The sequence below is a fragment of the Emydura macquarii genome, unplaced genomic scaffold (genome assembly GCF_026122565.2).
Source record: "Emydura macquarii macquarii isolate MOO-44397 ecotype Brisbane River unplaced genomic scaffold, CSIRO-AGI_Emac_v2 contig_2473, whole genome shotgun sequence".
NCBI lineage: Eukaryota > Metazoa > Chordata > Testudines > Chelidae > Emydura > Emydura macquarii.
Window position 1 is genome coordinate 23,590,192 of NW_027132610.1, and position 13,217 is coordinate 23,603,408.

The 13,217-nt window shown below is 40.9% G+C and overlaps 1 protein-coding gene across 2 annotated transcripts in view; it reads left to right on the plus strand.

Annotated features, from left to right (window-relative positions):
- EPSTI1 (epithelial stromal interaction 1) overlaps positions 1–13,217 on the plus strand; it is a 77,292-nt gene that overhangs the window by 47,953 nt on the left and 16,122 nt on the right. For both annotated transcript variants that reach the window (XM_067562766.1, XM_067562767.1), the window contains exons 7-8: positions 4,417–4,510; positions 8,343–8,426. In XM_067562766.1, the coding sequence (XP_067418867.1) occupies positions 4,417–4,510; positions 8,343–8,426 (178 nt within the window). The remainder of the gene's footprint in view (positions 1–4,416; positions 4,511–8,342; positions 8,427–13,217) is intronic.

Consider the following 13,217-nt stretch of genomic DNA (forward strand, 5'->3'; position numbering starts at 1 on the left):
GAAAGGCCTTGTCTGATTTGAAAAACTGGAGGATAGATTGGTGTCCTTTAGCTCTTTTTAGTTCCCTTTCTTTTACCTCCTTACGTTTCTGGCTGCCTGATTTGTATTTATAGCCACTACCAGACATGGCAGTATGGGGGGTGTGGGTGACTGTGAGTGAATTAGACACTTACTCACATATATTTTGGACCTGCAAATCATACCAGAGGAAGAAGCAGCACTAGTTCCCACTGTCTTATGGTGCTTTGCTTTGCCTCTCCTCCCAGCTGTCCCTCCCTCCTGCCTGTGCACAAGGAACTCTGGGACTGGTAGTTCTTGATCTTGATATGACAGACCATGTCACAGAGAGGAGCACAAATCTCTGTCTCAAACTACAAGTCCTAGTTTAACTGCACAAGCACTCACTCTCTGTTCTAGAGAAGGGCCTGGGCTGGGCCAGGAGGCCCAGCAGCTCACTGTTCAGAATGTTGCTTAAGACTGCTCGAACACTGCTTCTGATTGGCTCCAGCAAATCTCACAAGATCTGGACAATAGATACATAGATATAGGGAAATAAGTTTCTATAAATATCCTCAGACATGATCTACAATTTAGCCTCCATTTTTTCCTCATGGTAATGGGGGTTGCAGCCTGGGCCGAGCTCCCCAGGGCCTTCGGGGCCCTAGTAAAGTGTACCCTTTTCTCCCCCATATGGGCGCCCTGCGTATGCTTGCGTGTGTGTCTTGCAATAGGAACTTTCATTTGAAACGCACAGCACTGGGTAATATGATAGTCTATATTGTTCAAATACAAAGGCACTGCACTTCTGTAACTTGAATTACAGTTACACAGAATTCTGTGTTGCTGCATATGATCCTGAATTTTTCTGTCACTTATTTAAAAGCAGCTCACTTGAGTTTCTTTTGTAAGGTATTTTATTTTCTATACCCTTATGCTGAGGATTGTGACCTTGTTTGTGGCTTAGAGCCACAGCCTCAGGTTAGGAGCTACTAGTATTGAAGCACACCATCCCAGCGGGAGCTCTCGGATTGCAGTTACTGTAATTGCCACATCCGTAGGTAGGCAGGCTGGCTATGGCTCTGTGCCTTTCTGTGGGGCGATTAATGCCTGATGAGCTGCTGAATTGTGCTTCAGAGAGGTTCCACTCAGGTCTCTGCAGACCTTGGTTCCCTGTGTATTGTTTAGCATAACTCTACGAATACTATGGGATTACACTGTATTGCATGTACAGCTAAGATTACTATGACATAGTTGAAGTTGCCATGACATTTGTGTGACTTTAAATCTCAACTGTATTGTTGTACTAATGGCTTTTTTGTTTTGGTTCTCCCCCACGTAAAGAGCCTCTAAATAATGGTTTGCTTTTGTATGTGTTTTACTATGAACTCTGGAAACAAGCACCTTCATTGCACCCAAAGGGACTCTCTTGAGAGAAATTTGGTCCAGCACTTACTAGATTTTGTAATAATAAGCTTTTGAAAAACTGAAACCAACAAGTGTTTCTAGGAAACAGTTTTTAAAAACCAACCTACCCTTCCTGTGGTATCCCCCCAAAAATGTAGTGTTCTGCAAGTGCATGGGACCCTGAAAGTAAAATTGATTAGAAATACCAAGGGAGGTTCATCATATTAGCTTTGGCATTTCTCCCAGCTTGAGAAGTAAAAATGAAGTAATCAAATTCATAAGTCAAATTCATTCTTGCTATCTATGAAATTTCTTGCATCTACTAATAATCCAAAGCAGCATTGGTTACAAAAGTAAGAATTTCATGGCGATTTTTTTTTTTGGGGGGATGGTTGGGATTTGTTAAAATAGTGTATCTTATGTTGACTTTACATTATCCCTCTTAAAGATGTACAACACTTTAAAGACAATAATTTTGTGCTAGTGTAATTCAAGTGAAGCCAAAGAGTTACACCAGTCGAGAGTTCAGCTCACAGCCTGGATGACTAATAAAATGAGGAAACTGAGTGTGGGAAAAAACCAAAAGTATAGTGACCCTATTTTGATGCTGCTTGACCTCTCCTTTATTGTGTTAAGATCCTCTTGACTACCTCTTGGGTTTGAAATGACTATGCCAGTAATTCAAGATGGGGTCAAAATTAACTAGCAGGCTCTTCAGCAAGAACACAGCAGCATTTAAAGATGAAAAAGAAATCTACCGGGGGGGAGGAGGGAAGCATCAGACAAGCATATGGCTTGATCTTGACCTCACTGCTGTGACTGGCTTACTGCTGTGACCGGTGCGGTTTATCACCCCTGGGGGGAGGTGGGAAGGGTGTGTGTGTGTGTGTGTGTGTGTGTGTGTGTGTGGCTGTCAGAATCCATATGCAACAGGCCAGAAAAATGCTGCAGTTGTCTTTTTCATATTGGCTACGGTATTTCTATTCTGTTGTGTTTGGGCACAGATGGTGTACGACATTTTAAAATGTTGTACCATTTTGTGTTTCAGCCCAGAAGCCTGAACATCATGTACAGATACTAGAGGAGTTTTCATATGCACTTCTAAGTTTATTCAAGATGAGGAATGCATATTATCTGTTTAAATTTGCAGTGGGGGGGACAGGGTCTTCTGCATATGGTCTCCTTGTAAACACTATGAAACATATGAGAGCAGGCTGTACTTCAAGTTGCCATATATTTCTTTATGAAACTATAATCCACTGCAGTGCATTCCAAAACCATATCTGGGGTTTTTCCAGATTTTTTTAAAAATGCGCTTATGAATGCATATAGGCACAGCTATGGGGGGGGGGGGAATCACATATTGCACCCCAGGGTTATATTGAACAAATCTCCACAAACTGTCACGCATTCACACCCCTCCTCTCCCCCCTCCTAATCACACCTGCATGCAAAGACTTGAATAACAGGTAGGTATGCTTGGCAACATGCAGTGCAGGTCAGGAAAGGCTGGTTCCTGCCCATCAATGCCTGCACTAAGATCATTTCTTGTCACAAATTTAGCTTTATTTTTATATTGTCTGTGTGTGGCTACCATGACTGAGCAGCATGCAAATCAACTATTTGCCTAATTGAATGAAATAAGGCACACAGTTACATCAGTTACATGGATGCCTCCTTCTGAAAATCAGCTCGTGGTTGGGTGTGTGTTGATAAAGTCATCCATTTGACCAATGGGCAGAGACGATGATGCTGTACATTGATGTTACAATTAAACACAAGAATAACTCTTAGTAAATTGGATTTTATTTAAACCAGCAGCAAGACAAAAGAATCTGATGTAAGGATGCGTTCATAGAATATTAGGTTGGAAGGGAGAGTGGAAGGGAATATTAGGTTGGAAGGGGACCGGCTTCCTACACTGCCAGGGAGATATCAGGCTTCCTATACTATGTCAGGGAGATCTCAGGGAACGGTGCGAGTTCATGGATTGGTCATTGAGAAACATGCTCAAAGCAGGATCAACTCCAACTAAATCATCCCAGCCAGGGCTTTGTCAAGTTACACCTTAAAAACCTCTAAGGATGGAGATTCCACCACCTCCATTGGTGTAACCCATTCCAGTGCTTCACCACCCTCCTAGGGGAAAAAGTTTTTCCTAATATCTGACCTAGACCGCCCCCACTGCAACTTGAGACCATTGCTCCTTGTTCTGTCATCTACTACCACTGAGAACAGCCTAGCTCCATCCTCCCTGGAACCCCCCTTCAGGTAGTTGAAGGCTCTTTATAACCCCCCCCCCGACTCTTCTCTTCTGCAGACTAAACAAGCCCAGTTCCCTCAGCCTCTCCTCATAAGTCATGTGCTTCAGCCCCCTAATCATTTTTGTTGCCCTCTGCTGCTCTTTCCAATTTGTCCACATCCTTCCTATAGTGGGGGGGTCCAAAACTGGACACAATACTCCAAATGTGGCCTCACCAGTGCCGAATAGAGGGGAATAATCATTTCCCTCGATCTGCTGGCAATGCTCCTACTAATGCTGTTAACCTTCTTGGCAATAAGAGCACACTGCTGACTTATGTTGTAGCAAGCATGAAGAAAAATACTTTTAAAATAATTATTTTGTTTAAAATGCTTTTGAGATTTTTCAGACCTGGTGGGAGGGTTTGGAACAAAGGATTCAGGTAAGCAATTATATGCTGGTGATAGTGAAATCTGATGGACTGTATATCAGAATAGGATTGCAAATGATAGAGAAGCTCCTTTAACACAGAAATAGCTCTGCTTTTTCCTCTTTCAAACAAATCACTCCCAACAAATGCCTCATCTACCATATTATTTCTGTATCTGATGTTCCACTTCATTGTGTGTGTCTCTCATAACCTTTTGCTCCACCTGTGATGCTTCTCAGTTACTTCATGATACATTTAGGCTAGAATCCGGGGGCTGCAATCAAAGGCTGTATTTGTATTTTAGGAAAGAACTAACCATTCTGTTTGGGTCTCCCTCTAGCAAAACAAGTGAACGATTGGACAGATTGAACTTGGGTTCGCCTAACAGAAACTCCTGTCAAATGGCTAATCATGGCCCAGAATCTACAGCCTGGGTAAGTCCCGCCGTGGAACATGAAACGTCCTCTGTAACAGTCTGCCAATGCTAAAGGTGCTACCGACAGTGCAACATTAGAGTGTTTTATTTAGTTTAACATACTGCCCAGTGTAATGTGTACCATGGAATCATTTTGCTTGGAAGCCTCACAGACCCTTTCCCTGCATTGCGGGGACTGACTTCATTATTCATAAATCCATCCCTGATAATTAAAGAGCCAGATTTTCCCAAATTCTCAGTATCTCCTAAAAATCTGACCCTAACTGCAGTGCGCAGCACCCGACAGTTCCCATGGAGAGCAGCTAAACCTTCTGGTTGCTAAGCCCTTTTGAAAACCTGGCTGTTTCATTTACATGCATAAATGGGAGCTTCTGGGTGTGGAGTTGTTTTAAAAATGCAGCCATAGGCGTAAAATCTACTCTCCAGTATATCCTAGAAAAATGATTCCAAAAATAGCTTGGGCAGATGTCCCATTTCTGAACTGATCTGATAACTTCTCTTATAATATCGCTACTCTAATCCTGATGCTTATCAATCATTCACAAAGAACTACTCAAAATAACTGCTCTTCACATCTTTTTCCTCTGCTCTCTTTACTATATTCTTAAAAAAAAAAAAAAAAAAAAGGGTAGCTAATTGTTTGTCTAGTCCAGTGGTTTTCAACCTGTGGTCCACAGACTCCTGGGGGTCTGCAGACTATGCCTAAGATTTCCAAAAGGGTCCACACCTTCATTCAAAATTTTATAGGGGTCCACAAATGAAAGAAGGTTAAACTGCTGGTCTAGTCACTTAATTCACAAAATACAATTAACTGTTTGGGCTGCCCCACTTCTGGAAGGATTTGCAGTGTGGAGTCTTTATGCCAATGTTTACAGAGCCATGCCCAGATTACAGGTGAGCTGATGGGCAGCAGATCATTTATTGTGTGCAGAAAGAAATTACAACTGGCTGCTATATCCCTGGAATCAGCACAAGCTTGGAAACCTTTATTGCATATCTTATATGCAATAAAGGCTTTAGTGTCTGCTGAATCTTAAGTGCCAGCTACTACGAAGGAAAAAGAATTCCTATTCCTTTTGTCTTTAGTCTTGCTTCAGTCTTCCTGGAAATACATTGGAGCCTCACAGTTTGAGAAATCTGGGTGTAGAGGGAATATGTTCAGATCTCAGCATTTCCTCATAGGCCTTGCTTCCCAGTCTCTTTCCCTGTCCCTCAACACCATGAACAGAGAAGGTGGTGTATGAATTTTTTTGAGTCTTTGGGATCAGTTCCTAGTGGCTTCCTTTATCTTCACCACAGGCACAAAAGAGTTTTAGGATGGGTAAAAACAGACTGCAGCGGAGGCTTCCTACTTGGCACAGAGCTGGAGGACTGAGTCTCTAGTGCCCCTTGTGCAGCCCCCGCACATAGGGTGTGTGGGTAAAGGGAGGGGTGTGGCTGGAATATGGTATGCTCTGGCAATTTTCAGCTGATGCAGCATCAGTTAGTGCGCCACCCTCAAGGCTGCTCTAATTTTTCAGTTGGGGGCCAAGCAGGCCACTGAAATGGCCAAGAATGAGAGGCAGAAAGATGACTTAAAGCCGTTCTTGCCTCCCCAGCTGTCACAACACCAGCAGGAGCTGAACACTGAGATCTGGGTCTAGTGGATTTATATGAGGCAGAACCCCAGTCTGCAAATTTCAGTAGGATGTACTAGAGCTGGAAAACAACCCTAGGACTGGCTCTGATTTCAGAGAAATTAGTGTAAGGGCCCTGGGTTAGGGACACGTGGGGTAGGTGCAGTTCCATGGCTGGAGCCCCTCAGTCTAAAGCTGTTTCAATTTTGTGCCTTAAATTCCAATCTGTTTTATTTCTCTGTTACTCATGGCAATTTGTGGGTTTTGTTTTTTGGTATTTTAAAAAAAACCCCACACATTTATATATTGTATCTGAACTCTGGTTTAATCAGTGTCCAGGTAAAGAGGTTGAATTACCTTGCTACTTGTTTATATGTCTCTTATTCATACCAGCCAATAGAGCATATGCCACTTTTTGCTAGCATGACTCCATGCCTTTGTATTTGTAAAAGGTCTGATCAGGCTAATGGAACCACTCTACAGGTAAACTGGCATCTGTTGTGCTCCTTTAAGGAAGCTAAAACACCTAAGCAATTAGGTACTATTCTGCGTAAAACCACTTAAGCACTAGAAGGTAATAGCAAAGGGAAAATGTTATACTTGAATTGTGGTGTTTGAACTAGTCTGTGTTTGAACTGCATAAAACTGTGATCTGCTTGTTTGTTTTTGTTTTGTTTTTTGTTCTTTTTGTTCTAAATATAAAAGATCTAGTAAAGGCACATTTAATACAGCTGGACAAAATAACTGACTTTCAGTTCACTAGCCATTCCAGAAAATTGAAAAATATTCATTTCAGGTCAAATGAAATGTTTTGTTTAATGTGATTTCAAATGTTATTTAAAAAAAAAAAAACTTTCAAAACAAGAAGTCAGTTCAAATCAAAACATTTTGACTTTTTTTGAATCTTTGTTACATGAACAATTCAGCAAAACTGACACAAATTCACAAAACGTTTCCATGTTGCCAAATTTTATATTTATTTTTTTTTTTTGCTGGGAAAAAGTTTAGACTGAAAAATTTTACTAACTCTAATTTTTAACATTAAGTTTAGGTTATCAATGGTTGCATGTGCTAGAAAGGGATATACAGTTCTTGTTAAAAACAGTTTGAATTCTCCAGATCCATTCTGTGGTACTATTATCTAGTTCGCCCAGGTATATTTGTGTGCATTTATCCCTTCCCACTGGATGTAGACAAATTCTGTTTCTTTTTAGAGACTCTCCTCTTTTTATTGGTGGCTTCTCTTCCCTCCCCATTTCATCAGTTAAGCTCATAATTAATTTTAATCAGTCTTCCAAAGTGTTAACAATCCTGTCTAGATTTTTATTGTCCTCTAACTTGATTAATATATTCTCCATATAACCCCTCAAGTCATTGCTGAAAGTAACAAATAATATTGGACGCAGAATGAATCTCCCTGGACACATGTAACAGCTCCTCTAGCTCAAGAATGAACCATTAATAATTGCTCTCTCTTCTTTTTAGCAAACTATGTACCCATCATTCAGTAGTTTCACTTATCCACATTTATCAAGTTCCTTTGAGACTGTTGTGTAGCTAGAATTATATCCAAGCTTATGTTAAAGTTATATGATGGCCACCACAACTTTTTATATTAAACTAAGTTTTATTATTAATAATGTGCTAAGTGTGATGCACACAAAAGAAGCACAGTCCTTACCCAAGGTAAGAGTGTAGGTCATAATTAATGAGCTGGTACATCCCAAAAAACTGCAAACAACGAGAGAATGTGCATTGTGATACTCATTCTAAGTGAGGGTTGCGGAATCAGGCTACTTGTTAATGATTTCAGATCTAATTAATAGACTTCCCCCATTCAAACAAATCCTCCAGAGGTGTCAGAACCACAAAACACTGTAGGCACTATCTCTCTGGAGAACAGACCACCCTATCTATTGTATTATGAAAGGTATATAAACTAACTTCAAAATGGTGGATTTTTCTCATAGTAGTAGAATGTTGGAGCTGCTGTTGTCCCTATTTCAGTATATGCCCCTAAAGGAACTGCGTGTATGTAAACATTTAAATGAGTGGAGTATGCAAAAGAGCCTTGTTTCTGGTTTTTAAACTTAGATTCATCTCTCTCTAAGTAATCAGAGATATCTTCAACTACTTCTATGTTAATTGATTGTATAAAGATTGAGAGTGGGATTTTCTATGTACTCTTTGTTTTTATGCTCTGTTGGGCAATAGACTAAAAGCCACACTTATAAGCAAACCCTCCGGGAGGATGAAAACAGAAGACTACAGGAAATGAAGGCAGAACAACGGCGAAAGGTAATTATAATGTTAACAGTTTATGTATAGTGTTTCCATACTAAGCTGTAATGTGTAACCAGTTTAAAAAAACATACTCATTACTATGGCATATGAGCCCCAGGTCTCCTCAGGAAAAGTACTTCATACCAATTTTAGGTCATCAAATAGACAGGTGAAGCTACGAAGTTCAAATATAGTTTGAAGCATCTACGAAGCTTACAGCTAGCTAGCTTTGAACTATTGACTTATGTTTTTTTTCCCTGCATTTAAACTATATAACACCTTTTAGATGATGTTGCCCAATTTAGTATTCTAAGTAACTTAATTTCATCTTAGAGTGATTGCACATGTGCAGTCCACTCTTGTTTGTGCACACTGTTGCTGGTAATTTTTCCCTCAGTGATACCCTGTTTGGGCAGCTTGAGCACCTTCTGCTGCTATGTGTTAGCAACATTTGTGTAAGGGACCAGCCAACTCTGAGCCCCCTCCGTTCCTTCTTACCACCTGTGATGGCTGCTGAAACCATTCATCTTGCTTTTGCAAAAGTTCTCAGTGGACTGTGGACTCTCATACTTTATTGTAAATAGTTTGGTGTTATTCTGGTTGTTAGTGTTTTAGTATCGTTAGTTAGGTTTTTCCCCACCCGAGGAATTCCTGATGCTGAGGGTTGGCTTGGTCAAGCCGTGCATTGCCTGCAATAAGGCTATGCCCATGAGTGACCCACTCTCAAGTTGCTTAAAGTGATTTGGGGAAGCTCATACAGCGGAGCATTGCTAAATTTGCAGAAACTTTAAACTTCACACGAAAAAGGTTGTGAAGCCAGGCTAAAGTTTCTACTCATGGAGGTGATCTTGAGACGTCCATCTGAGCCAGGTTGGTCAGACTCAGCACCGAGTGCCTCAGCATTGATAGATTTTGGTTTTGTGCCTCCTACAGGACCTGAGTCTTGGCAGTCCCCAGTGCCTAAGAAAAAGTATAAAAAGCAGACTGCCAAAAGCGGGAGATTCCCCGGCACCGAAGTCTGCTAGGCATTGGGATGAGAGTAAAGTGTGGTCTAAGCCCCAAACCACTCCTCTGCTTCAGCACTGCAAAAGCTGGCACCACTGACTCCGGCACCTCGGCAGGTACCGTCAAGTCTGGAATGAGAAGGAGAATATTCCTCATCTTCCTTACCAACACTATCTTGGTACCAACCGCACTAGAGGCATTTGCAGCTGCCAAGGATCTTCTAACCCTGACAGTGCTGGTATCGCTGGCATTTCAAGAGTCATCATGTCCGTGCTGGCAGACAGGGGGGAACCATGCCCAGCACCCAGTCACCATAGACTCATAGTCTGTAAGGCCAAAAGGGACCATGTGATCGTCTAGTCTGACCTTCTGCATGTTGCAGGCCATATAACCTTGCCCATCCACTCCTGTAATAAACCCATAATCTCAGGCTGAGTTACTGAAGTCCTCAAATCATGATGTAAAGACCTCAAATTACAGAGAATCCATCATTTATACTAGTTTAAACCTGCAAGTGACCTGTGTTGTCTGCTGCAGCGGAAGGCAAACCCCACACCCAGAGTTTCTGCCACTCTGACCCAAGGGAATACTCCTTTGTGACCCCAAATATGGCCATCAGTTGAACTCTGAGCATGTCTGCAAGACCCACCAGCCAGACACCTGGGAAAGAATTCTCTGAAGAAACTCAGAGCCCTCCCCATCTAGTGTTCCATCTCCAGCTATTGGAGATATTTTCTACTAGCAGCCGCAGATGGGCCACATGCCATTGTAGTGCAGTCTCATCATACCATCCCCTCCATCGTAGAATCGTAGGACTAGAAGGGACCTTGAAAGGCCATCTAGTCCAGTCCTCTGCACTTATAGCAGGTCCAAGCATTATCCAGACCATCCCTGGCATGTGTTTGTCCAACCTACTCTTAAAAAATCTTCAACGATGGAGATTCCACAACCTCCCTAGGCAACTTAGTCCAATTCTTAACTACCCTGACAGTTAGGAAGCTTTTCCTAATGTCCAACCTCAACCAACCTTGCTGCAATTTTAAGCTTGCTTCTTGTCCTATCCTCAGAGGTTAAGGAGAACATTTTCTCTCCCTCCTCCTTGTAACAATCATTTTATGTACTTGAAAACTGTTATCATGTCCCTCCTCAGTCTTCTTATCCAATCTAAACAAACCCAATTTTTTTCAATCCTCCATCGTAGGTCATGTTTTCTAGACCTTTAATCATTGTTTAATCCCAGAACTGGACACAATACTCCACGGAGTAGATTGGAAGAATTACGTTTCATGTCTTGCTTATAACTCTCCTGCTAATACATCTCAGAATGTTTGCTTTTTTCCCCGCCCCCAACAATGTTACATTCTTGACTCATATTTAGCTTGTGATCACTATCACCCTTAGATAGCTTTCCGCAGTACTCTTTCCTGCATAGTCATTTCCCATTTTGTATGTGTGCAACTGATTGTTCCTTCCTAAGTCTGCTACTTTGCATTTGTCCTTATTGAATTTCATCCTGTTTTCTTCAGACCATTTCTCCAGTTTGTCCAGGTCATTTCGAATTTTAATCCTATTCCCTGAAGCACTTGCAGTCCCTCCCAGCTTGATATTGTCTGCAAGCTTTATAAGTGTACACTCTATGCCATTATCTAAATCATTGATGAAGATATTGAACAGAACCAGATCCACAACTGATCCCTGAAGACTCAATATGCCCTTTCAGCTTGAGTGTGAGCCACTAATAACTACTCTCTGGGGACGGTTTTCCAACCAGTTATGCACCCACCTTACAGTAGCTCCATCTAGGTTGTATTTCTCTACTTTGTTTATGAGAAGGTCATGCGAGACATTCAAGTCAAGGTATACCATATCTACTGCTTCCACCTTTATCCACAAGGCTTGAACCCTGTCAAAGAAAGCTATCAGATTGGTTTGACACAATTTGTTCTTGACAAATCTATGCTGACTGTTACTTATCAACTTATTATATTCTAGGTGTTTACAAATTGATTGCTTAATTATTTGCTCCATTATCTTTCCGGATACTGAAGTTAAGATGACTGGTCTGTAATTCCCCAGGATGTCCTTATTTCCCTCTTTTATAGATTGGCACTATATTTGCCCTTTTCCAGTCCTCTGGAATCTCTCCCACCTTCCATGACTTTTTGAAGATAATCGCTAATGGCTCAGAGATTTCCTCAGTGAGCTCTTTGAGTATTCTAGGATGTATTTCATCAGGCCTTGGTGCCTTGAAGACATCTAACTTGTCTAAGTAATTTTAAATTTGTTCTTTCCCTGTTTGAGCCTCATATCCTACCTCATTTTCACTGGTATTCACTATGTTAGATGTCCAATCGCTACTAACCTTTTTGATGAAAACTGAAACAAAAAAAGTCATTTAGCACTTCTGCTATTTCCATATTTTCTGCTTCCCTGTGATTTTTGTTCTCCCCCATCCCATTAAGTAATAGCCCTACCTGGTCCTTGGTTTTTCCTCTTGCTTCTAATGTATTTGTGGAATGTTTTCTTGTTACCCTTTACATCTCTAACTAATTTAATTTCATTTTGTGCCTTGGCCTTTCCTGTCCCTACATACATGTATTATTTGTTTATATTCATCCTTTGCAATTTGACCTAGTTTCCACTTTTTGTAGGACTTTTTTTTTTTTTTTTGAGTTAGTTAGATCATTGAAAACCTCCTGGTTAAGCCAGGGTGGTCTCTTGCCATACTTCTTACCTTTCCTACGCACCGGAATAACTTGCTCTTGTGTCCTTAATAATGTCTCTTTGAAAAACTGCCAGGTTTCTTGAACTATTTTTCTGATTAGACTTGTTTCTCATGGGATCTTACCTACCAGCTCTCTGAGTTTGCTAAAGTCTACCTTCTTGAAATCCATTATCCTTATATGCTGTTTTCCCTCTTACCAATTCCTTTAAATATTGGAGTTCATGATTCTATGATCACTTTCACCCAAGCTGCTCCCCTTAGAAGTCTATTTCAGAACTTCACTCCTCTGATGATTAGAAACTTTCATCTAATTTGAAGCCTAAACTTGTATTTGTCCAGTTTATATTCATTTGTTCTTGTGTCAACACTAGTGCTTAACTTAAATAACTCCTTTCCCTCCCTGGTATTTATCCCTCTGATGTATTTATAGAGAGTAATCACACCTCCTCTCAGCCTTCGTTTGATTAACCTAAACAAGCCAAGCTCTTTGAGTCTCCTCTCATAAAGTAGGCTTTCCATTTCTCGGATCATCTTAGTATTCCTTCACTGCACCTGCTCCAGTTTGAATTTATAGTTCTTAAACATGGAAAACATGGAATTGCACTCAGTATTCCAGAAGAGGTCTCAAAAGTGCTTGTATAATGGTACTTGTACTTCCCTATTTCTGTTGGAAATACGTTGCCTGATGTATCCTAGGACTGCATTAGCCTTTTTCAAAGACGCATCACATTGGTGGCTCATAGTCATCTTGTAATCAACCAATACACTCAGGTCTTTCTCCTCCTCTGTCACTTCTGAGTGATAAGTCCACATCTTATAGCAAAAATCCTTGTCGTTAGTCCCTAAGTGCTTGACTTTGCATTATTCAATTTCAACCCATTTCCTTATAGTTTTCAAGGTTTTCTAAATCTTCTTGTATGATATTCTGGTCCTCCTTCATCTTGGCAATACCTGTCAACTTTGTGTCATCCACAAATTATATTAGCGCACTCCCATTTTTTGTGCCAAAGTCATTGATGAAAATGTTAAATAAGATTGGTCCCAAGATTGGTCCCTGTGGACCTCCACTAGTAACC